We start from the raw sequence: 26,541 nt of genomic DNA, 5'->3' as shown, positions 1-26,541 counted from the left end.
CCAAAATTAAAACGGCTGAACATATTTTAATTCAAATCCCATCCGAAATGTCAAATAAAAATGAAATTCTTCCAGCCATAGACGTGTTATTTTATTCGTATCACAAATCTAGTGTCATATAATGCTAATCGCTGCCTGCTATAAGCAAAAAAATAAAATAAAAAATAATTGTTACATGTACTGCCTAAAAAAGATGTTTTAGGGATCGAGATTATTTCTTTTAAGGCTACGATACTCCAGTCTTTGGGTTCACACTATATAAAAACAAACGCATCAATTCTTTTCTAACCAACGAGTTATAGCAATGAGAATAATTTACTTTATTAGCACTTTGCTCCAAAGAGATTCGCGAGCATATTTGCGTATATGAGGGAACGAGCGCTATTTTGCTTCTTCTTCTTCCTATTTATATTTTTTCTTAGATGCTTCCGTTCATTATTTAATTCGTGAATAGGAAACGCTTCGTTGATTTACAATATTCCGCTTAGCACTGCTTATTGCTTGATAAAACAAATTAAGAAAAAAAAACACGATTGCTACAGGCACCACTGCTACTCAAGAGGACAGAAATAATTATATTAACTCCAGTTTGATTAATGAATGTCATTTAGCAGAACTGCGAATTACATTTCAGCTAAATTAATGGAAACAGATCTGTGCTGATGTCGGTTACTCCGATTCTTATATTCCTAAAAGGCAGCAAAAGTTATTAAGGAACCTTTTCACGCCGCGAACAACACTACAGGATGAATTTAATTACGTGAAGTAAATAAAGTACTACTTTTTTATTTCTTTGGTGGGAAGGACTATTATTCACCACCCAGAATGTAAGAAAATCAGTATTACTGTCCAAAGGATTTAAAATTTCTTTCTACTCAGTATAAATGGATCTAAATGCTATTTGCAATGTTCCTCTTCGAGTATTTTCTTTCTTTCTTTTTTTTAAGGTTTTTTTTTCTCTCACAAACAAACAATTAAAAATATGCCATCTATAATACAAAACCGTGTATGACAGTTTTTTTAACACTCAGGTCTTATGAATTACAAGCCTGCTGTTATGACAGACTACAAAATCATTTATTTATTGCATTTTTGTGATTTTGAATTGCATGAATAAACGGGTATCGATGATTATCAATTAACTTTTTTGCCGAAAAACAACACCAACTTTTCTCCATTAGAACATACCGATAAAGGAAGTCGTTTATCAGGTCTTGTTTCCAAGAGTTCTTATGAAACAAAAGTGAAATGTTATTTTATGGATCTAGAAGGATATGAAATGTAAGATGCAGATATTAGTAAGTGGTTCGTTTAGATACTAATTTTCATGATTTTCAACTAATCCCATTTCACTTATACACAACCATTTGAAAGATGCGATTATGTTTATAAAGTGATAAATGTTTTTAATTATTTGGGTTTTACATCAACTCTGAAATCAGCACCTCTGTCTTCCCATCTATATATTTTTCCTGGTCTCTGTCAGAAGATCGATAAAATATTGCGTCCGTTACTACCAGTGACATTCTGGTGCTAACGTCACTGAATGTCACTATCCATGTTTAGTGATCCTTCACGTGCCCGAAATGATCGATTATACCCCAATAAGTGGTCAGTATCAGAATATATTCTGTTAAAACATTCTTTTTAACATTTGCTTACATTTTTTTCACTTGCCTCTTAATAGCGTGATACTGTTTTCTCACAGAACTAAGACAAGATTTATAGGCTTCCTTCTTCTCTATAAAACGTCCTCCAGCTAACTCACCATTAGTTGAAAAGTTACTACACCCGTATCAAATCCGGGTCTTTCCAATCGTCACTACCAAAGACGTTTCGGTTTGTATAATGAGTACCGTTTAAAATGTTCAGCACTTTTAATGATTCTAATAAATGAATAACTATTTTCTTATATCGTTGATAAATTAAATAAGTGATGATATTAAAAAACAAAATTTAAAAAAGTAAATTAAAAAAATAAATTAAGAAAAAATTAATAATTAAAAGTAACATGCGAAAAATTTGAAAATTAAGAAGATAAAATTCTATTGGCTAATTAATATTAGAAAAATTATAATAAACTACTATTAGATTCGTATAAAATATAATTATTAAAGACATGTGACAGTTTAATTAATCAAAATAACTTCTTTTTCTGCTGTAATATTTTATGTAAAATTTTGTGTAAAAGACGCGCCTGTCGTATTCTGTGGTCGATACACGCTTGTTGCTTCGTAGCCCATGCATGTCGTACGAGGTGACTAAAATGGTTACCCGGGGAGGGTAATGGATGGCAATGCTGTAGCCAATGAAGTTCTAACTGAGGCTCGGCTATTGCTGTTACCCTTCTGCCATGATCACAGCTTATAGCCCTATATTACCCCATCCATACATTTTCTTCTACAGATAACGGGGAATGTGAAACGCTTTCTTGCTTCACCCATCCTGCCAAAAACAAAAACAAAACAAAAAAAATTATAAATTAAAGATGCCACGGAAGGAATAGGAAGAGAAGATATTGTCATGAAGATAACGACAATCATGAAGTATATTCAGTCATGAAGATACTTCACGAGCGAACTTTTTTTACTTACACTTGGATAAAGGATTAAACCAAAATTATAATTTCTTGGCATCTTTAATTTATACTAAATAAAACTTTTGTCTTCAGATTTTCGAAAAATTACTACTCAAAAGAAGTGTTGTTTTATTCATTAATTCTTAAATTTACGATATAACGGGAACGTTTCTATCACGATAAGGTAACAATTTACAACGTAATCTTGAATATAATATAATGCAATGTAATATTAATTTAGTATCTTATTAGGTATTAACTATTGAGGAATTCGGGACTCAACTACTTACTCGGGTTTCTCCTAATTATGGATCACAAAAATGCTAAGGAAATGGTAGCACTCTATCAGTCACTTTATAAAGATGATTGCAAATATAATTAACATAAATGATAAAAACCGTTTGATGAAACTTCTTGTCGTTAAAATAAGATGTCTGAATCAAAACCACAAAATCAAATTAATTTACTACTCTAACTGGTTTCTAGAAGAAGAAGACAGATCATTGCAATTACGAAGTGGTTTAGTTTGTTACCACTGTTTGTATTTCAGTTTCTTTCTTCTTTTCACAAAGCTTGCTTACTCAAAAATTCCTAACGAAATTCTGTAAGAGAAAACACTCTTTTTCTTACGAAAAACACTTCATTATCCACATTGCGGTGTTTCTATAGTAACCTTCTTATCCGACCTAAAATGGCAAGAAAAAAGACTAATAATCTTCTCGTCTTTTCTGTTAATTGCACTTAAGGAAATAACTTTCCAAGCATGCTTTGTTCCTTTTGTGGTGTTCAAAAAGGAGACGTCTTCAAGTGAAAGGAAAAAAAGAAAACAAGTTAACTAAATCAGAAATCATTCGTATTTTTGCTACAAGAGTACGATTAATGTAGTTAAGAGTATTTTATTAATGTGATCATTATCTTGTGAAGAAAAGGAGATAGTAAAATGCGCATTAATGGATAAATATGAAAATCCTCTTAAAAATAATAATAATAAAAAAGAAAAAAAAATCAGTTTCATCTAAAATGCGATTAATTTCTTTGTTCTCTGTTTTTTTAGAGATTTAAGCTACAACGATATCACATTTCTTCCTGAAGGAGTATTTCACAACCTTTGGAGACTGAAAATACTGTAAGTGTTGTTTCAAAATTAGTTTAAATATATAATTCAATTTCAAATTAAAATTTAAATATTATTTCAGTTTGATTATCACTTGAAAGACAATTTCGTTTTGTAAAATTCATTTTAAATATATATATAGAAATTAAATAAAAATATATATCTTTATTCAATATATAATATGATATATTATGAAGTTAATAACTATATATAGTTAATAACTTTTTTAAACTTATATAAGTTTTAAAGGGCTTTAAACTTATATGCACTATAAGTTTAAAGCCCTTTCGTGATGGGATTCAACTTTCTTCTTAGGATAAACTCCTACTTGCATGCACCTAAATTCGACTAATTGTGAACTACATGGGAATGATAGTTCATCCTTGTAGTCGGTGATTAGAATCGCAAAATGTCTTTCATCCTGATGTAGCAAAATAAAGTTGTCATGGGGATATACGCATAATAAAGTCAAAATTAGTAGTTAATTATTACTAGCGTCCAAATAAATTCCGAGATGAAGGAACCTTTAAATGAAGGATATAGTTTTAGAGCAAGCCAAAACAATGGACGATTAAATCTTTTTAAAGCTTACAGTGGCTTTTAATATGTCTAAAATGCTTAAATAGAAAAATTTGGCTGGTAAAGCGAATCCACTGGTAAATGCTTTGTAAACTACGATACTGATTTTTAGTTATTCTGGTTCGATCCACTGACATATTCTACCAATTTTTCTTATGGACAAATCGCAATGCGAAAACATCCAATTTTACACCACCTTTTGAAACTAAGTGTAGTTTCTTGAAAAGCAGGGTAGTTGTCTGAATGATAATTTGCTGTTCATTTTTCTATTCTCATTGAACTTAGCTGGAAGAAGCATTTACTTATCTTATATGACGCTCGAGTGAAGAAAACATCCCAAGCTTCCTAATTTACTCGGAGAGATGTTTCTCTCTTTTTATATGACTTTATAAAGTCACACACACACACACACACACACACACACACACACACACACACACACACACACACACACACACACACACACACACACACACACACACACACACACACACACACACACACACACACACACACACACACACACACACACACACACCTTTGGTATATTCTTAAATTTCGATTATTATTTCTAGTTCTATATAAGTTGTTTGGTGTTTTTCTTAATGAGACATCGAATGGTCATTTCGGGATAGCCTGGTGAATGTGTTGTGTGTTCACGATCCATACTGAGCTGATATGTCTACTTTAAAATATTTTTGTACCGATTCCATCTAAAAACGTTTGATAACCTCTATGTCGTACATTTAGTAGTTCGTTATTCACATGCGACGTTATTTTGATGTGTATGGTCACTTCTGTACATCAAAAGTAGTGTTTCAGTGAAGCCTTCTGCTAAAAGAAGTGGTAGGGTCGAAGATGCCCTTTTCACACAAAGTTAGTAGAGCAATCACAAACATCCATACCTTGGCAAGATTCGAACCCACAACCTTTTGGGTGGAGAGTGGATATGCTGACCACTCGGCAAACCACCCTGGCGTACATTTAGTACCCAGAGAGAAATACTAGATGCAAATGAAATAATCCAGGAATTGTAGAGATCAAAAATGGAACTTGTTGAAGAAATATCAGGTGTCCAGTAAAGTGAGTGGTGAAAATCATCTACCATCTAGACACAATCTCAAACATTCATGCCGCAAAGGGAAACGAATCCACAGCCTAGTGATTAGACAGTGGAGTAGTTTTTGTCTTTTCTGAGTGAACATCTGCGGAAATGGCAGTATACGCATGCCCAGGATATCTTTTCTTGATTCCGCACGTCGGACTATTTGTTCCACTTCTGCTAGCAGCTCTCCTGAGTTTGCCTCAGAATCACTAGAGAACAGATGTCCCACCATCCATGTTTTTTTGGACGTCCACTTTAGAAAAAATCTCTGATAGCACTGGATGAGAAGATAACAGAGATCCAATAGCGTTATCGATTCGCTTATCTCAGTGTAGAATCTTATTCCATAATTTGTTTAGGTATGGAATCGCAATCTCGTTGTCCAGTGTTATGGAGTAATAAAGACTACTTCAAATTATGGAAGCACTTCTCGTGCCTTCATTATCAGTGTATCGCAATATTCAGTGACATAAGCAGATGTGTGTAAATACTTTTCATACCTCATTTGATGTCAGTCATAGAGGAAAGGATGTCATGAAGTCGGTTGGAATTACAGATGAATCAGCTTCGGCTATGAGACTAATGTACACTGCGTGTGTTCTCATGGCGAAGTTGCCTATTTTGTGGGATGAAACCTATAGGTTATGGGAGGGAAAAACCCTTTCCATCTGTTTATGAGGTGTCCTGAGACAGAAGATATTTTGCTCACAGAATCTTCGGGAACAACTGAAGTCACCAACATCACGTTCAAGCCTTATTTGAACTAGCACAGCACCGTTGAATAATGAAAGAGAGAGATGAAAAGAGGAATACAGCAGAGTTAAACACTCACGGCAAACTTTATTCGCTACAAAATAGAAAAACACCGTCTGGCAAGGTTCTATTCATACCTCTTCTGGGAGTTCAGGATACAACCGAAGACGTGAGATGATAATTTTGGGAACGTCAATTTTTAAAGTGAAAAATAAAATACAATTGGTGCGAAGAAACATCGCTTTAGCTGAAGGAAAGTTTTCAATGCTGAAATACTTGCTTTTTTTATAGTAAATAAATGTGTTGATAATAGAAATTAATATTGTGCGATGTTTTATAGCAATGATGAAATAAAAAAAAATATTTATTTTTCAGCCTTTTGAATAATAACGCTATTGTCACCTTAGGACCAGACACCTTTTTTGGACTGGCAACATTACGTTCTTTGTAAGTACATCGCTGCATGTTTTTTTTTTAAGTGTTGAAATAGAATAGTAAAGTTGTCACATATTTACGCATGACTTGCTGAAGAGTTAAACGGTCCCTTGCCAAGTAATTATACACGCTTTTCTGAAATAACTATATAAGAATAGTCAAGAACAGGCTGAACAACACGTCGAAGTTATTGTTTTAAAAATTCCACATTAGGCATTTTCACCATTATTCCTTGTATTATTAGCCTTATATCTTTTGCAGTTATTTAAATTTATTTTATTTAATTATTTACTACTTATTTTTTGTTATGAATGCATTAATTGTAGATTAGATACCATAATTAGAGTCAATGACACGACAATGCGCGCGCACCACGCATGCATGCACGCACGCACGCACACGCACGCACGCACACACGCACACGCACGCACGCACACACACACACACACACACACAATCCCCATTTAATATACAGTGGAAAACTGCGACTGACAGAAGACATGAAATATATTTCTTAGTCTCGGTTATTGATATTAATTCTAAATAATCCTTATAAAATGAACGTTTAGCGAAAGTTGATGGAAAAAAAAAACGGAGTGTGTGCGTGCGCACCTATTTGCCCAGTATACAGTTTAACTCTGAAGAGAAATATATTAGAAGAGATTTGCAACGACCAACGATTTTCAGTGGCTAATATTTTTTAAGTGCTAAGTGTATTATTGACTTTTAACTTAAAATATAATGTATATGTTAGTTTACAATTTTTTTCACTGATAAATAAAATGCACTATCAGAAAATAACATTATTTATTGGCTTAGGAAAGGACCAAATTTCTTAGAATAAGTAGCCTATTTATAGGGCATAGCTTAAAATAATCACTTAAATAAAAATGTATATGGTGGTTTCTTTTTATACAATAAAATAATAATTTTATTTTAAGATATTTGTATAACTTTTTATTTATTTTAAAGCGTTGATTATTGTTACTTAAGGAATGGTATAATAATGCATACACAATCAGATTGATAGGAAAAGCTGCAACATTAACACAGGAGGTAAATGTACAGAAAATGCTTCTCATGTCGGATTCCCATTAACTGATAAACCTAGCCGCTTAGTACAGGGCTAAGCAGCATAGGCTAGGGTTACTTCCCTCTATTCCTATTCTCAGTTCTCTATTCCTCTCCTCTAAATATCGCAGCAACATATTGTGCATTTAAATACGAAGTACTGCAATGTTCTTTTGAATGCCGTGAATATTATCATGTGCCCTTGGTTTTATCACTAAAACCAGTAACTTATTATAAACTACGAAAACTGTCCGAAATGTGTTTTACTCTATTTGTATATATAACGAAACATTTGTTAACTGTAACAAAATAAATAGCCAAAAATAAGTGTAATTACCAACAGAAAATGATAGTAATAATTGAACTGTATCGTATAATACTGTACGTTGAGTTGTACAACTTGAATTGTATAATATAAATATCTTGTATACGTGATGGGAATGATAATAAACTGTTAAAAAATTAATAAAACACTCTTGGTATTCATTTTCATTTATAATAAGCTCTTAAAAATTAAAATAAATGATTCCTTTGAAAATTGAAATAAATTCCATTTAAACTGTACTGTGAAACGAAAAAAAAAAGCTAAAACAATCAACATGTTTGAATCACATCTCTTAATATTTTAATATTAAGTTTTAATATTAAAATTTTAATATTAAAATATTTTATCTCTTTTCTAGTAATTTTTAATCTGCCGTTCCAAAAGTAACACTGGATCTGTAGTTGCCATGCCTTAACAAATTAACTACCTGATATTAACTTACGCCCAAAATAACTGATCCTAACATTATCTATAGTTGTTTATTAGACAGCATCCCTAGCGCTATTAATTGAGTAGGATTCTATCATACATAGACTGTATATAGAGGAAGGATGAATTAAGGAAGGATGAACGGAGAATGATGTTTCAGGACTTCCGTGCATCAGGTCATGACTAAGCTTAACCATCCCGTAGTATCACTGTCTTCGTGTTTACACTTGTTTTCAGTGGAAAAAGCGACATCTTTCCGTTCAGGACAATCCATCATCGTGATGGATCGTCCCGAATGGGCTGTCAACAATTACTATTAAGTTTTTTTTCCCAGTTCCTTTTTCCTAACACGACGTTTATAAACTGTTTATTTTCTATTCTTGTATGATCAATATCCTAGTCTTGACTGATAACCGTGTGTCAGAATAGATCTAAGCAATCTTTATCCTAGTCAGCCTATTCGGAAGAGGACTGCTATTAGAGTCCAATATTCAGACAGTTTCTTTGAATAGTCGCCCGCGCTAACTGAGATTTTACCTGGAATTTTTGAACTGTTGTGTCGCATGTATACGGAAATGAATAGTAACATCTGCTCACATTTACAGTAAAACTGCTTTCTCGTTGTTTGATATTTTCAAGAATAACTAACATGAAAACTTGACTCCATATGTTTACGTATGGTTATATTTTTATAACATGAACATACCTCCAGGAATTTATAGGTCCCAAACTGCCAGGTGTCCTTTACTTTCGTAAAGTTAATTTTTATTAGGACAAGCTGCAGAATAATATTATGCAGAATAAAATCTCAGTTTCCAGGAGGAAAAATTCTCATGACATCATCTAACTGATCTTCAGTTAACACTCGTTATAAATGTTATTCATGTTATAGACGGGTCTCGAACCTAGATCTTTCTAACCAAAGGGCATGAGAGTTACCGACTGAGCTATGGAAGTAGCTCAGCTGGTAACCATCGTAAATTCGATTTCATCAGAAGAAATTTTACATATATATATGTTATTTAAAGTTCATTCTCGCCCAGCTTTGTGATCAGGAAGGCTCACCTGGGATGGTGCTGAACTTCCTCTACCAGAGATGAAAAAAAATAATAATAATCGACATTCTAATATTTTAATATTAATACTTAAGGAAGTGTTGGCATTTCCCATACTTCAATATGCTGCAGTAACAAAAAGGTCAATATTTGTGGAGTTCAACAAAATGGTTATTTGTGACGTTTTTATTACATGAGTGATCAAGACAGCTGATTCGTATGACAAGATTATCTGCAGTTTATGAAATTTGCTAGAACTTCTTTTTTTTTAATAATGGTTCTTCGAATCCCATATTTTGTCGACGGAAGGATAAATATCGCAACATTCTCTCGATTGCTCTACTGAGGAGCTAATCCTCAAAGGTAGTTTCAGTAAGATAACATGCACTGGAATACTTAAATTCACAAATTTCATTTTCACATAATATGAGCGTGTATGCAAATGTAGACGACTGTATTCTTTTTCATAAATTAGAAAGAGAATAAAGTGGAATGGGGGGTAACAGTAACAGCCGAACCTCAGTTAAACTTCATTGGTACAGCATTGCCATCCATTACCCTCCAAGGGTATTAATCAATCACCGACTGTTTAAGTAAAGGTGACATCTCAAAAATCGGACGATCTCTAGGCCACTCCATTGTGGGCGAAAGACCGTCCATATCTCAGCGTTGGTTCCACTCAGTGACGGGCTCCCCCACCACCGAGCAGAACCGCTCAAATTCCGAAGAAAGTAATTCACCGACAAAGCCCCTCACCGGGCCGTGCCGGAGAACACTTTCCCGGGAGATTCAAAATGCTCCCTTAAGGCAAAAACCTCAAAAGAGCAAACTCTCAAAACTCATTACCCAAGGGAGTAACAGCAACAGCCGAGACTCAGTTAAAACTTCATTAGCTACAGCATTGCCATTTGTTACCCTGGAACTGTTTAGGTAAAGGGTAAAATCTCAAAAAATCAGACGATCTCTAGGCCACTCGTTCGTGGGCCTAGAGATCGTCTGTAGCCAGTGAAGTTCTATCTGAGACGCTGCTATTGCTGTTACCCTCCTGCCATGATCAGAGCTTTATACAGTTCAATAACACCTTATCTTTGCACTGTCCTCTATAGATAACGGGGAAGATGAAAAGCATTCTTGCTTCACCCCTTTAAGCCAGTCCTTATAAGGACTCTATATTTTAATTTCAAGTGTAATGAGAGAATAAAAAATGACAGTCCTTTTTAGGACTTCCAGGGTAATGGATGGCAATGCTGTAGCCAATGATGGTTTAGGACTCTATATTAGCCACGCTATATAGTTTTATGGCGTATGGATATTGTCTTGTGCTGAATGTACATATATAAAATAAACCGCGAATATAAATATATGTTACTACAAATGTGCATGAAATAAATAAAAACGTGTTTGGTTTCCAGAGGTAGGGTTTCCCCGATCATCTAACCTATAGCTTTACTCATTTTCTCTAATACCAATATACGATACCTTTCCAAACCTTTTTATGTAGGCTGGAAGAGGAGTGCATAAACATGTGAAATTAAAAAAGGTAGTACGAATAATGATGGAATAGAGAAAAGTCCTATAATAACGTTTTTCTTTCCACTGTTATTAAATAAATGAAATTAATAATAAGTAATTAAAAACGTTAGAGAATAACATAGCTAAGCCTGGAAAGGAGATTGGTGGTAAGAATAGCAAATAATGCGAAAACTCTTCTATGAACAAAGGTGAAAATGTTACTAACATGGAGGATATTATGGATCTAGTCATATTTTATACCATATAAAAAGAGACTTAAGAAAAGCTTCTTTTTGCACTACATTTTCGAAATTGTAGTGCAAAACACTACACCTCCAATGCTGAAGATTATTATTATCATTATTATTATTACATAATACCTCCAGAGTCCAAAGACTCATAGAGGGAGGGCACCTACTCCACAACTCTCCGCCTCCACCAGTCGCAACCACCTTCATCATCCACACCAACGCCATCTATCGCCGACCACCACCACTATTTTCACAGACAATCACAAATATCCATGCAACGGCAGGATTCGACCCTCCCCCCTCAGTCTTTTGGGTGGAGAGTGGATACGCTATCCACTCGGCCAACAAGGCCAGCATTATATTCTCATAAGCTCTGTGATAAATTTTCGAAAATCTTCTTTTTATATTTGGATATAAAATATGGCGGCATTCATAATATTCTCCATTGCAATATCTTTCCTATGCCAAATCGAAACCTTTCGGATCTATACTTTTAGTGATTACCAATGAAGTTTTTTTTTAATTAAGGAAAAGGGATGATTGTGCAGAATGAGAGTACCTGATGATTGCAGCAAGCAGGACGTACCCCAATGGCATGACATTATCATTTCGCATTCGCTCAGATGTATGTGTGTGTGTGTGTGTGTGTGTTTTCTACTACGGTGTGCTTAAAACATTTAGGTACTACAGAATTTATTTTGTATAACGGTCGAACTTACCTCGTTTCTAAATTGTCCAATGTAAATGAGTTCAAGTATTAGCATGCAAAAGGTTGAATTGTATGAATGCCGGATATCCTTTACATTTCCCTCGTCCATTTATTGGATTTCTTAGTAATTGAACTTTCCTAGCGGAGTATTGGCATGCAGTGAAAAGGCGGAAAGTGTTTTTTCCATTCGTTGAAATATCCCTCGAGGTAAAAATATGCATTATAAATGACGCTAACATTCCACAAAATTGTGAACGATATAAATATTTACAGTTTATTTCTAGTGCAGTTTTCCTTCGAGTCTCTAAATGGGACGGAGTTTTCCAAGAAGTTAGAAACTGGAATATAAAGTGAAATTTGTAGTTGGAAACAATAACGATTTACGAAAGGCTTCTGCCCTGCTAAGTATATCACTAGTATACACTGGTATATTATAAGAGAACTAGATTGTTGCTGTTATTGTTTTTTCCCAATTTTTCTAAAGTTACAGTATATACTTTTAAACATTCTATATCACAATATTACAATAAAAATTGTGGATTCGAAATTATAACGCAATTATCAATCAAAATAAGCAATAAATAAATAAATAACGAAAGATTTGGACTTGAATTTCATAAATTAAATTTATAATTTAATTTATATTTGATATAAATATATTTGATTTATATAATTAATATTCTTGACAAACTTGACATACTTGTCTGTTTGCTTACTTGGGAAAAAAGGATTAAAACCTAGCTTATAAAATTGCTTGGCACCTTGAATATACTATATACCCGAGGTAAAAATCTTTCTACATCTAACGCTCATCCTGAGATTTTTATTTAATGAGGTCAAAGCACCTTGTGGCAACTTGTTTAGGTAAAATTTATGTAAGCTCTGCATTACTTCAAACTTAGCATTTTCAGGTCTGACTCCTACTGATGAGACCTCAATAAAGGTCGAAACCGGTCTGGGTAGTGACCCCTATATATATATATATATATTTATTTATTTATTTATTTATGAGATGTAAAATATATAAGTTGCAAACCAGAGTGCATTAATATTGTGAAAGAATCACGGATTTTTTTTAATTTAAATAATTAATTAACGAAATTTAAAATTTAATTAATTTTTTACTTTAATTCACAACAATGACTATGAGATATAAATTTACACGCAATTCCTTTCTAAGTGATAAATATAAGTTTGCACTAAGAATTTCGTTAAAATCAAATTGTTAGTTAAACAACAGTCAATAAGTGGCAGGTATACAAGGTGCGCTTTTTTAATTATCAAGGGGGGGGGATATTTAAAATCAACTAACTTTATTTATAAATGTAGAGCTTAAATTAATTCTGTATATATGCTTCAAATATTAAATATCTGTTATTATCATTCATTTTCCTACAGGAATCTGAAAGGAAACCGTTTGAAGTATATTTTACCAATGGCTTTTAATGGTCTATCATCTCTGACTTCGCTGTAAGTAGGTTTTTTTTCCCGTTATAACATATTCAATAAATATTATTAGGTGTTAATTACAAATGATGATGAATTAACATGGACGAGTCATAAACTAACAAAACGAAACTCAGACACCTCCAAAACTGCTCTCTAATTCTGCCCAGGACGTCTTTCCTTCTACTCCCCGAACCCTAATGTAACTTTTCCATAACTTTCAGAAACTTATCATTATTGCCTAAATTGCACTGTGCTGTTCATTTCTGGGATTTAGTTTTTATAGACTAAATTACTGCTAATATTCCTCCGAAATCCATTGTTAATACAACAGGCTTGTGTCAATATACATCATAATATTTTAATCATCACCCTGTCATCACAAGCTACTGTTATGGTTAACTGGAGGAGGAAATTAAAGACGTTGCTCTGACTCCCCAATCCAAGTAAATCTTCAAATTTTGCTTACTTGTAGCCTGTACGCAAAATCTAAAAAAAATGAGTATATGGATAAGCATGTCCCTCTTTGTTTGAGTAAGGGTTCATTAATTTCGAATAAGGGTTTTGTCATAAATTCTCTGAAGTTTTTTATAGTATGGCATTACTTCAACGCTAAAGCAATTTGAGTTTGGAATTCTGAGTTAAATATTACGATAAAAATTTATTGCCTTACTACCTTAGAAATATAATCAGAATTTAGGATTATAAATGTTTCAGTGATAATAGTCAGGCAGAGGGTATCCAATGTAAGGAAGTTGTCCGCAGTAACTTTTTCTACTTTCCTATTAATATATGTTAGACTTAAGAGAATGCATGAGCAGTGGGACAATAACAACCTTAAGAATGGTTGCCGGAGAGATAATTACTGGTCATTTTTCTTTTCTACTTGGTAAGAGAAGAGAGGAATAATTGACGGGGTGTTGAATCTAAGCCTGCACACGTTTTATTTTTGGTACTAACATAAGAATTACAGATACATCACAAATAGTCGGATGGATCCTACCAATGAAGTAATCCCCCTCTAGTCAACCTAATCACCCACAATTTTATTGTCTAGGTAATTCAGAGAACAGAATAGAAAATGAAACATTCCCCAATTTTAAACAACACAACAAAGGATCCGCAGTTTATGTGGGGTGTGGTAAGTTCGTCTTCATGAGCGACACATTTATATTGGTTTTATGGAATTGGAAGGGAAAAGGAAATCACTGCGGTCCAGGAGTTATCTTGAATCGCAATAGCAAAAACAGCATTGAGAGGGAAACCCTATCGCCTTCTTCTTTGATGACTAATTAGATTAAAAACCCCACGTTTACAACCAACCTAGAAGTTGTTCGTCAGCAGATATTTTGTGTTTCTCATTGTAGATTCGTATATAAATTTCTTGGCATCTTTAACGTTATTTTACACCCAAGGTGAAAACTTTCTACGACTTTCTGTCATCCAGAGATTTTTAGAATAAAAATCTCTGGATGACAGAAACTTTTTGTCTACTTGTATATGAGATATATATGAATTTTGCATTACTTCAACCTTGGTATCTCTCCCGGGTCTGGCTCCCACTGACGAGACCTCAATAAAGATCGAAACCAATTTGGTTTCGACCTTTATTGATTGATATATATATATATATATATTCTAAAGGTGATATGGCCACTTGAATAGAATGGGTAAGGATAAGAGGATAAATTAGCAAAACAAAAAAAAGAGCCCCAGAGGAAGACTAAGGTATAGATCGGTTGATTCAGTCAGAAGTGCCTCAGAAGCACCAAATGTTAGATATGACACAATTTTGGAGTGCTGTTGAGAGTTGTTAATGAGTGGAATGCATCATTGCCGGAGTACATTATGAATTCAGGCAGCGTAAATAACTTCAAAGTTCATTAGAATAGACGTTGAAGACCAGATTTAAATATTTTAAGCTATTGTAGAACTACCTTTCTGTGTTAGTAATATCATCTGACAAGCAATCAAACCAAAAAAACCCTCTAAAAAAAGCGATGGGTTTCTATTCGTTTATTGTTTTTTACAATCATATTTAATAACCTACTAAACAACACTACGGAATACAAACATCATAGAATTATAGATGGTTTATCAACTAAAATGTAATAATCGACAAGATACACGACTAAGCGTGCCATCTCTCCTCCTTTTCAAAATAAGTAATATAGATTATTATAATTACGTGTAGTTAGCAAATTTCAATTTTTTTCAACGTTTTTAAATTTTACATTTTTTTTAAAGTTAAAATAAATTATATTTCCTATTATATTGTATAATAGAATAATTTTATTTTAACTTTTTCAGTGATATTCTTTCATATTACATTTCTTTCCAACTTCTCGTTTGATCATTAATGTATTGTTTTGTATTTCGAAAGAACAGGGCGAGATGAAATTAAAAGGTATCAAATGTGTTTTAAGTATTTTTCGAAAGCGAAAAAAAAACATGCTTTACTTGAAAGTGTAACATGTGTAGCGAGTAAGGCATGTTGAAAAGCAGTCATCAAAATGCTCTTCTTAATTAATTCATTTCCTTTTTTCAACTGAATAAGATTAAATTCCAACGGTTAGCAAGCGAGTGAAATTTATCCACATGTTTAGAAATTCAACATTTAGGGTAAATTCTTGCTATCGCATTTTTCCGCCAGCAATAAATGCTTCCGTATCTCCATCGCAGCATTTACAATTTTAGATTTTTAACATTAAATGAAAAATAAGTGTTTTTTTCTTTCAGTTTCTTGGAATTTGTTCTGCTAACGAATTTACTTTCCTGAATTTGTGTGTTTAATCTCTTTAGTGAATTCTACTAATTTCGCTGAAAGGTCTTTTCTTTTTCAACGGCATAATATCTGGATTAAATGATTGTAACCTTAGATTTTGTTGAGTGAGATTCCGGAAATGAATGTTCCTTCCCCAATTTTAAAAGATAATTTGTTCGGTGTTCAGAAACATTCCTTTAATAAGATGAATAATTTCTTCATAACTAACTAAAATTTAATTTTTGCTAGTTATGATGACATCATAACTAAATAAATGCTTAATTTCCGTTTTAACTTTTCATGTTTCATCAGAAATTAAAACATGTAATGATTATAACGATTAACATTAGAATTTTGTTTTCCTTTTGCAGTGATTTGAGCAATCAGGATCTTCGAAATATTTCAAAAAATGCTTTCCTTGGATTGCGGTCTTTGCTTAATTTGTGAGTATTTTAAGAGTATTACTTCAAGGCATTATTTTTTATTATTGATTTTAATTATAAATATCAATAAAAATTTTTTCTTATACAATGTGTTAATTAAATATTCATTGCTTGGAAAGAAGTCAACGGATATCATAGTGTGAGGAACAAACAGACATGGCGTCCACCTTAATAAAATATCGGACCTCCTTTCACCGCGATGACTGCATTAATCCTACGAGCATACTTTCCACACGCGTACGATAGCGATCAATTAAAAATTTGGACCATTATTCCTGTAAGCGTGTAATGAGGTCCTGGCCTGTTGTGAGGCGGATGGCCATTGACCTCACTAACACTCCAGTTAATCCCAGAAATGTTCAGTGGAGGTTGAGATCAGGGCTCTGTGGAGGCCAGTCAAGTGTAGTGATGGTTATGTCCACAAACCACGCAGTTACAACAGGAGCCTTATAACATAATGGTCAGTTTCGTAAAAACACCACAAAGTATTATTGATTATTTCGTTGTTCAGAATGTTCAAATACTTCTAGAAGTTCAATGTTTGTGGCACCACAAACAGAAGACAGAGACGTGCGTATAGCTCAATAATACAACTTTCCAAGCTTCTACTGTGCACGCTCTTTTCACCACTGAAGACAATTCTGCATATTGGTTCGGGTAATGTGAGACTCGTATATTGCTGTCCTATTCTCACAACATAGAACTCCATGCTGGGAGCATCAGTTCTGAATGATTTCGTCCAGATTCGTACACTCAACGTGTTAGCTAACGAATTGCGGTTTTAACATATTATCCTTCTTAGTATCCTACGATCACGTTCGGGGAGTATTGAGTGGTCGTCCACTGCGAGTTGAACTTACAATTGTCTCCCTGCGCTTCCATCTCCGCATGGTATCACTGATTGTTAATCTGGGGTGACCCAATTTGTCAAAATTTGTCTACAAGCCTGCAACATGGCATTCTATCACAACGCCTCTTTTAAATTCCATCAGCACCGTTCTCGCAGCCATTTCATCCTGGCACAGTTGCACTGACTTGAGAGCATCATCTTCCTCCAATTTACACAACTTATAAACACTTGACTCGTTAGATGGGACGATGTACCTTGCCCATGAGGGTGTCCGTTAATTTCTTTTCAATCAGTCAATAATGGAGTAAGTCCAACACATAAAAATTCAAAAAGAAAAAAAAAGAAAGAAAGAAACGAAAAAATGAAATAAAAATAAATTGTTTCATATCAGGTTTTCTAATGAGTTTCTTTCTGTAACATAAATCGCAACACTCAGTCACGTGGTGCACATCCTCCAAGGGTAAAATGACCAAATATCCGCCAAGTATTGGTTAAAAAATCATATTATTGATTATTTTATCTGATTATTGCCATTATTTCCATGCTTAATTACTGGTTATATTGAATGAACGAAGAAAAATTATGTAGTTAAATATATTCCTTAAGTTGAGCTCTACGTTATAAAAAAAATGACCCTTCTTCCACTGTATTAGCTGTGTTATTATCCATACACTGAATTTCAAAATCCTGATGTTCTCCATTAAAATGGAATGGTTGTTTCATTTTTCTGGTCTATCCAGAAAAGAGGCCCCGTGAACCCATTTACACTTATTTTAATAAATAAATATTATCTCTTCTCGTCTTCCTTTTTCCTCTCTCTTACCTAGCGATGTCGAAGGTTTATTAATCACCGAACCTCAAGCCGTTCACAGGATAAGGTGGTCAGCCGTGCGCCCCGGTGTATCCTATGTCCGTAGTATTGAGTTCTCGAGGCCGGTTTGGATGAAAACCCCCAGGATAAACTAGGGAAAAACCCTACTGTACACGCCCAATACCGGCTAACTTAGCTATGGCAGATCCTTCAGCTCCTCACGGGAATCGAACCTAGGACACTCCTTCCCCAGGCATATGGTTGCGAAGTGCACAGCCACTAGGCTAACCGCGAGGACTAAATATTAATTATTTAATTCTAATTTCGTATCGCATACTGAGATATACTAAAAACAACGCGAAAGAACATCAAAACGTAACTGGAAATCAGACCATCGTGTTTTCTGTGTTGAAAAGATGAGTCGTTCAAGACTTTCAATGGATGCTTTCTGAATTCATAAAACATTCCTTAAAAGGAGCATTCTAGTTAGTTTGTCAAATTCAAGAAATAAGGGACTATCTTTAATCGTAATTCAAAAGCTGGTGATCGTCCAAGCTGTTCAACAAGATTCAGAGAATAAAGAGAAGTTGTCAAAATAGTGCGAGAATCCGTGGAATATAGTCCAAGACGGTCCATTTGGGTAAAAAGGTCAATTACTTGGAATCTTCAGAGAAACGTCCAAAAGGACTCTTGATGATGAGCACAAAATATACCCGTACAGTATACAGGCAAAGCAAAAACTCTGAGAGAATAAAATAAACTTAAAAGCAATGGCTGCCTCACTGCTCTCGTGATAAGGATAGTCCATTTTTTTAAATAGTTTTCTGTGGATGTCAGACTACGCTCACTTTGATCTCTAAAGAAAAGTCAATTCTAAGAACAGCATCTTCTGAGGGAGAGTCACATCCTCCTGAAGAAGTTGCAGAAAGACCTTTACCTTCAGAAAAATACGCTGTTTGGTATTTCAGTTTTCTTAAGAGAAATAATTGGCTCAGTCTTCTTTGAAGGGCATGGATGGAATGTCATCATCACAAACGAGCAGTATGTATATGTACTTAAGACGTTTTGGAAAGAAGTGGCATCGTTTTTCCCTCACCTTTCGATAAATTCTAATTCCAGTAGAATGGTTCGCCAACTCACATATCAGTTACGGCTAAGGAATGGATGGTTGTTAAACCACTTTAGCAAGCAGCTAATTAGTCTCAAGGCTAAATGCGAGTGGGCTCCATACAGCACCGGTTAATGTCTATGATATTATTTAAATGATATCTTCACTAAAAAGCTTACAAACACATCCATACCACAGTGGGACTTGTTGGAAAGAGCGGATACGATGTCAATTTGGTGTACTTGGCTCCTGCAGTCGTATCGAGAAAATTAATAAAACGAAATATCAGATTGAGAGAATTCAATTGTCCATTACATTTAGTATATGAATTTTCATATGTACACTCCAGTCTATCAAATATCCTCTCCCTCCTTTTTCTGTTTGTTTTGAAATTTTGTTTTAGTACGGCATAATAATTTATTTCAATTTTAGGACATTTGACAATTAGGTTTCTCATATTATTTCATAAATAAAACATTAATAGAATAATATTATTTTGATAGATTTTCTTATCAATCTTGTGTTTGATTATGTACTTCGATCGCAGCCATTCACAGGAAAACAGAAATACAGAAAAACAAAATAATGAATGTAGATTGCCGTTACTTTAACCAGGGTTTTTGCTTCTTTCCATCAAAACGCTTTTGTTTAAAACATAAAAATATTCAATATTTTATGCCCAAAAGCCAAACTCTTCGAACTTTCTCATCCAGGAGAAATGATTCTCTGTAACTAAATCTTCCGTATTTAGGCTTAAGTTGAAATTATTTTTCCATCAATTGAAATAAAGAAATCTGTAGGATTATCCATGCAATCGGATCTGAATAAATGCCATCATATAGAGTTACTCATCATGAATTTTGTCTGCTCATTAAAATACACAAAACTATTTAATGAACAGTCTTAATTCGAGTCTTAGAAACAGGCCAGATGTAATCTAAGAACTTTGTTTACCAGTTATCAGAAATGAAGCCTGCTTCATCTGAAACCGCGTAACGTTAGTAATCGCCAAGGTTAGCTTGGTTATTTTCCAATTACACTGCTGATCTGATCTCATTGGAGACCTAATTAAGACTCAAGAACAATGTAGAATTCCTTTCTGAAAAATAATGCATTATCTATTAGAACACTATTATACTCTCTCTTTCTGTCCATCTCAAAGATCCTAACATGCGTAGTTGTTTAACATAGATTTAAATGGCAAAGTAAAATGACAAACAGGCGAAAAATAAGAATAAAAATCCTTGTGGTCCATTTGAATCGAATGGAATAATAATGAAGAATACTTTGTCACACACACACACGCACACACACACACACACACACACACACACACACACACACACACACACACACACACACACACACACACACACACACACACACACACACACACACACAACACACACTCTTTTGAATATGAACCTCTCAAACACATTCAACAGACTATAAAACCTTTAGCATATTCATTGCCAAGAGGAGAAGAAAAAGTGAAATTGTTGATAGGTTTTTTATTATTTTTATTTTTAATAACAAGAGGTTGTATTCCTTATGGAAAAAAAACTATATGGGGAAGACTACTCCAAAGAATAACAGAAGTAGGTGGTCAAACAGGAGGATCAGAAGTTGGTTCGGTATGTTTGGACGCAGATAGTGAAGAACGTTGTCACAGCAGTTGGTATGTTTTTGGGCTTCAAGGAGAGTGATGACAAGGTAGCATCCAGTTTGCCTGAATAGTGCCCAAACTTCAAAGAATATTGCCCATGAAAATATGTATCGAAGAGACATAAGGTGGAAATAATACATTTGTGAATCTGTGATGACTAGAGTGAGTCAGTGAGAGCGGAGTAATCAATTAAAGTGAAAGAGGATTCATCATTTTGAAAGGCGTTCTTGGTGCACTATCCGAATGCAAGAGCAGTATTCTAAGTAAGGCTGATTTGTTCAGATAACAAATAATGTTTTGAGTGGAAAAGGACCCTAGTTTTTTGGCGTCAAATGAGGATATGGATGTGGAGCTTATGCCAAGGATATATAGTGTTTATGAGACTAGAGACCAGAGGTGTGAGTTTAAATTACAAAGTTATTTTGGTAATAAAAATTATAATACATATTACGTTTCATAAAAAACCTGTGAAGTTAAGACTAAGCACAGATAGTAATGGTCAGCCCCCCCCCTAACGTTTAATTAAAATACCATAGCTCCGAGGATTAATTTCAATTTTGGAGTTCTATAATATGTTGGAGTAATATTTCATGAGTTTTGCATAAAAAGTTGTCATTAATAAATTAATAGTACTTATCTAAATTTAAGTTGTCATGATTGATTTTTAGATATTTTAAATTACGTTTTTTTTAAAGGATATCCAAAATAATTCTAAATTACTGTCATGTAATTTATAATTGGTACATTCTACCAATAAAAAAGGTAGAATTGTATATTTTACCTTTATTTTTGTTATATTTTATTGTTTTTTTTTTCTTTTTTAGAGATTTGTCTCACAACAGCATAAGACACCTCAAAGATGGAACCTTCAATGGTTTGGATAAACTTGTGACCCTGTAAGTCGTAAATTTTATTATTTTTTATATCAGTGATAAAATAAGAAAAAAAAAACTTGTTCACATCTAGGCACTGTTGTGCTTATGTTTTGTTAATAGCTATTTAAAGTTACACAAAGTTCTCATAAAAATAAATAATAAATAAATTTCTAGACAATAACGAAGAAATACATTTGGTTCTTGAATAATATCGGCTTATCATGCTTATGAATTAATACTAGTTCTCTTCTGAAACTCATAGTGGACCCATGGCACAATTTATAAAGAAATATTTTCTTTCTATGCTTCTTTCGTAGAAGTGATTTCAGAATACGACCTTGCAAATTAGGAGAAATCAGAATTAAATGAAAAATCTGTAGGTCTATAAGATTAATTCTAAAAATTCCTAATATTACTCTTGATATGCTATATTTGCGTTAACAGATATTTTCCATAGATTTATGTTTTTATTGTCCAAATTTAGAAAGATTTAAACCAGTGGAGTTAAATTTAATTCAATCAATTTTATTATATTAAAATATTTATCAATCTTTTATAAAAACGCTACAACATCTTAATTAAATTGTTTTTTTTTTATTTTCTAAATTTTTTAAAAATAAAATTATATTTTACATAATACACCCATTTTTTTCGTAACTAATATAAATACTTTCCTCGACATGTAAATGTGTTTCGTTTTCGTACTGATAATTTGTCGAAAAATGTGTACATTGAGATATGAGTATTTATTGACTTTCCTCATTCTTAATAAAGCCAAAACCAAAATCCCCGGCTTCCTTCATTGAAAGAATATCATTAATATATTTTATATTTTGTAAACGCATTAGCATAAAAATAATGTTGCCTTCTACATATAAAACTCATCATTGTTATCTTGTATAATCATGTTACGTGTTAAGCCTCTAACGAGTAAGATTCTCATTTGTTTAAATAAAAAGAACTATCTAAATTATCGTGTTCTCAGTGAAATATTTTCTATACATATTTCACTGAGAAGAAAAATATATGTTGAAAGAAATGGGTAATGATATCTCTTCTTTCCGAATGATCATTTGGGTATAGCTAAGTATCTTATAAATTGAGATATTTATAGTATTCTATTAACGAAGTCTAATTTCATGTTTGTTTGTTTTTTTCTATTCTAATTTATAGATTCGTTATTTAAATATGACTTGTTTGTATAATGACTTTATGTTTCAAAAGGTTATACTTTGCATTTACATGTATAAAACCATTCCTTGGGGATGCTCTAATACGCTATGACATTATGTTTTGAGACGAACAAGAGAAAAAAAATTAAGATTTTCAGATAAGTGAAACTGCATGAATCAAATACTTAAAACAAAATCAGCATTTAATTCCGCAAAGAAATCGGTAAGGATCCTTACATCTGTATCAAAATATTTCTGACTTCTCTTGTATGAAGGATTTTGTTAGTTTCCAATAAATCGTAAGTGGAATGTACACCGACTGATCATTTTATTAGGAATTTTCCATGTAAATCACACCCATCTTTCGACATTTTCAAATTTAAACCAAACGTTATTTCAAATTTCGGCTACCAAGGCACAAGAAGTCAAGCAAGATCAATACAACACTTAGTTAACCACAGTTTGCGAAGAGTAATGATACCTCACTATATTTCAAAGAGTGTCATAATAGTCGGCGAGTGTGTAGTTGCTGCCACAGCAAAGGAAGTTATGACAGCCAACTGTTCCCATATTGTTATTAGAGATGCAAAAATGAATATCAAAATCTTGTGCCTCTATTTTCTATTACTCAAAAAGAGGTATTTTGAAAAAAAAAAAAAAAAATTAAATACTGTTCGACCACAAATGCGAAACCTCTCGACACTTCTGTGCATGGCAGAGAAGGCGAATCTATTCCGATAATAGGGTAATCAATGATGAGTGTTTATTATTATACGTCGAAAAATTAGCTTTCCTTTTATGACAATTCTAATTTTTAAAGTGGTAACTATTTTTCTTGTACAACAATTGGAAAATATAAAGGACGTAATTTCACGTATTGGTGACGAATTCGTACATTTCCTTATTCCTTCTCCCCACCCCCGGCAACATGAATTGAATCTTCGTGGTGCTGTGCCAGCCAAGGTTCTCGCATCTGTGGTCGGAGAGAGTCGGAGAGTCTGGAAAGTACGCTCTTTCCAGAATTGATTATATAAAAAAAAAAAAATTCTTTTACCTTTTATTTTTATCTTCATGTTTATTGCTTTCATCCTCCCAATAGATCTCTTTCATTTTGAACTTTCGTATTGCATTCCTTCGCATTTTCACTGCAAAGCTAAAGTGTGTACCATTACATTTCAAGTAACGATTCAAATAGCTACGAATTCAATTTCATAAATGTATTGCTTTACTCTCTTCCCATTATGCTCTAATAAAAGTCTCCCTTTGGATTTCTTTGTTATTCACAGCTTTAATTTGTTCGCAACTTTCCAGGGACTTATCACGCAGCAGCATTCTGGTTATGGGCAGCAAATTATTGTCTGGACTGGAGTCTTTGGGAAAGGTGTAAGTATGCCTAATTATAAAAGAATATGCTGTTAAATAACGATACTCAGTAGAAGTCTTGGCTTAATTAAAAGAAATTATATTAGATATGTTAATAAAGCTGAGATACTGAAATTTAATTAAATATGGTGGCAAGTTAAATCACGAAGACTAAATTAGCCTGTTTTTTCCTTTTAATAATAAATATTTAAAAAAAAAATTAATTAAAGAATTAAATACTTAAATCAGATCTAGTGCGAAGTAGTTTAGGAAACTGCTTCCGGAAGTTATGTAATAGACAGTTATGTAATTATCATAAGTTTTGATTACATTTTCTCTTAATGTTCATTCTAATAAAGATTAAGAAAATAATTTGTTTATTCAGCGAGTTTTTATATTTCAACTTGTGCACGAAAAAAAACAACAAAAGTCTAGAATATCATAGGATGCAGAAAAGTTCTATCTATTAAGCATTTTACGTTTATCATGCAAGTATATCTAAAGTATTCCTACAAAATTAGTTTTCAGTTCTTTGTATATTATCTATGAATGATACTGCTATAATAAAATTTGATATATAAAATAAAATATAATCTCTAAATATAATACTAAATTAAATATTATAATGTTAACATCAGAAATATTTCAAAATTAAAATATGAAAATAAAGTTAAGAAATTAAAAATCAGAAATCTAAACCATCTATCATCTTTAATAGGAATCATATATTATTAAATATACATTAGTAACTAATGAAATCAATCGACCGTGAGATGCGGTGATTGTGGGGGGGGGGGGGGGTGGGGGGGGGGGGGGGTGGGGGGGGGGGGGGGTGGGGGGGGGGGGGGGTGGGGGGGGGGGGGGGTGGGGGGGGGGGGGGGTGGGGGGGGGGGGGGGTGGGGGGGGGGGGGGGTGGGGGGGGGGGGGGGTGGGGGGGGGGGGGGGTGGGGGGGGGGGGGGGTGGGGGGGGGGGGGGGTGGGGGGGGGGGGGGGTGGGGGGGGGGGGGGGTGGGGGGGGGGGGGGGTGGGGGGGGGGGGGGGTGGGGGGGGGGGGGGGTGGGGGGGGGGGGGGGTGGGGGGGGGGGGGGGTGGGGGGGGGGGGGGGTGGGGGGGGGGGGGGGTGGGGGGGGGGGGGGGTGGGGGGGGGGGGGGGTGGGGGGGGGGGGGGGTGGGGGGGGGGGGGGGTGGGGGGGGGGGGGGGTGGGGGGGGGGGGGGGTGGGGGGGGGGGGGGGTGGGGGGGGGGGGGGGTGGGGGGGGGGGGGGGTGGGGGGGGGGGGGGGTGGGATGAGACAACAATTTGTTGGACGTTTCAAAACAATGGAGAACCGGTTACCAGCCCGGAACTCGGGGGGGGGGATTGGGCGCTGTAGGCGCCGGGGGAAGAGCCCCCCCTACTATTGATATATTTTAACAGTTTCTGGCTCCCATTGATATGTTTTAGTGCAGAATTAGTTGCTTTCCTTGAGATATGAGCGACTCTGCTCAGTGGTGGGGTGAGCCTGCCGTTGGGCAGAGCTACCGCTGAGGGCTCTTCTCGGTGGTGGCGGGGAGTAGAGCTGCCTCTGAGTTAAATGATCTTCTGGCTCACTCATTGTTGAGGGATCGCACGATATTTTGGAGGTGTTCCTGCCCTTAAACATACCTCTGTTTTGTTCTGTTCCTCTGATCATTTCGTTAGAAGTAAGGCCAACGTTCACATTGTTGGCTGACTGATTTTTGACAAAAACGACATTGTCTCTCTCTCGATTGAGAAATTTGATATCACTAGCACTGGATAAGAGTAGCCTATCCTAGGATTCAGATGATATATTTTGAACGCCTTAAAACCCTGTGCTAGGTAATATAAGACCAAATCGTCAACCCAAGCATTAGCCAAGATGACGACATTTTCATTTTTATGTTTAATAATAATAATACGCAGTACGTAAAGGCCTTTAATGCTCACTGCCCATATTAGCTTTCATAATCATAATTTTCGAGTAAGATGGTTGGTATTATGCCTAAATATTATATTTTTGTAAAATTGCGTGTGTTATTTAATCTGGTTGCCCGATTTCAGATGACAAAGCCAGTTTCCAAAAGGAAATCCTCTGTCACCTCCGTATGAGTCCGACTAACTCACCTTCA

The 26,541-nt window shown here is 34.6% G+C and overlaps 1 protein-coding gene across 1 annotated transcript in view; it reads left to right on the top strand.

The window, feature by feature from the left end:
- LOC150094815 (G protein-coupled receptor GRL101-like) overlaps nt 1-26,541 on the top strand; it is a 149,867-nt gene that overhangs the window by 101,705 nt on the left and 21,621 nt on the right. The window contains exon 12 of the mRNA XM_090411668.1: nt 21,829-21,900. Coding sequence (XP_090267794.1) covers nt 21,829-21,900 — 72 coding nt within the window. The remainder of the gene's footprint in view (nt 1-21,828; nt 21,901-26,541) is intronic.

This window comes from Typopeltis vanoorti, chromosome 21, assembly GCF_054136105.1.
Source record: "Typopeltis vanoorti isolate ZY-2024b chromosome 21, IOZ_Tvanoo_1.0, whole genome shotgun sequence".
Lineage (NCBI taxonomy): Eukaryota > Metazoa > Arthropoda > Arachnida > Uropygi > Thelyphonidae > Typopeltis > Typopeltis vanoorti.
The sequence above is the reverse complement of the archived record's forward strand: the minus strand, read 5'-3'. Positions and strand labels throughout refer to the sequence as shown.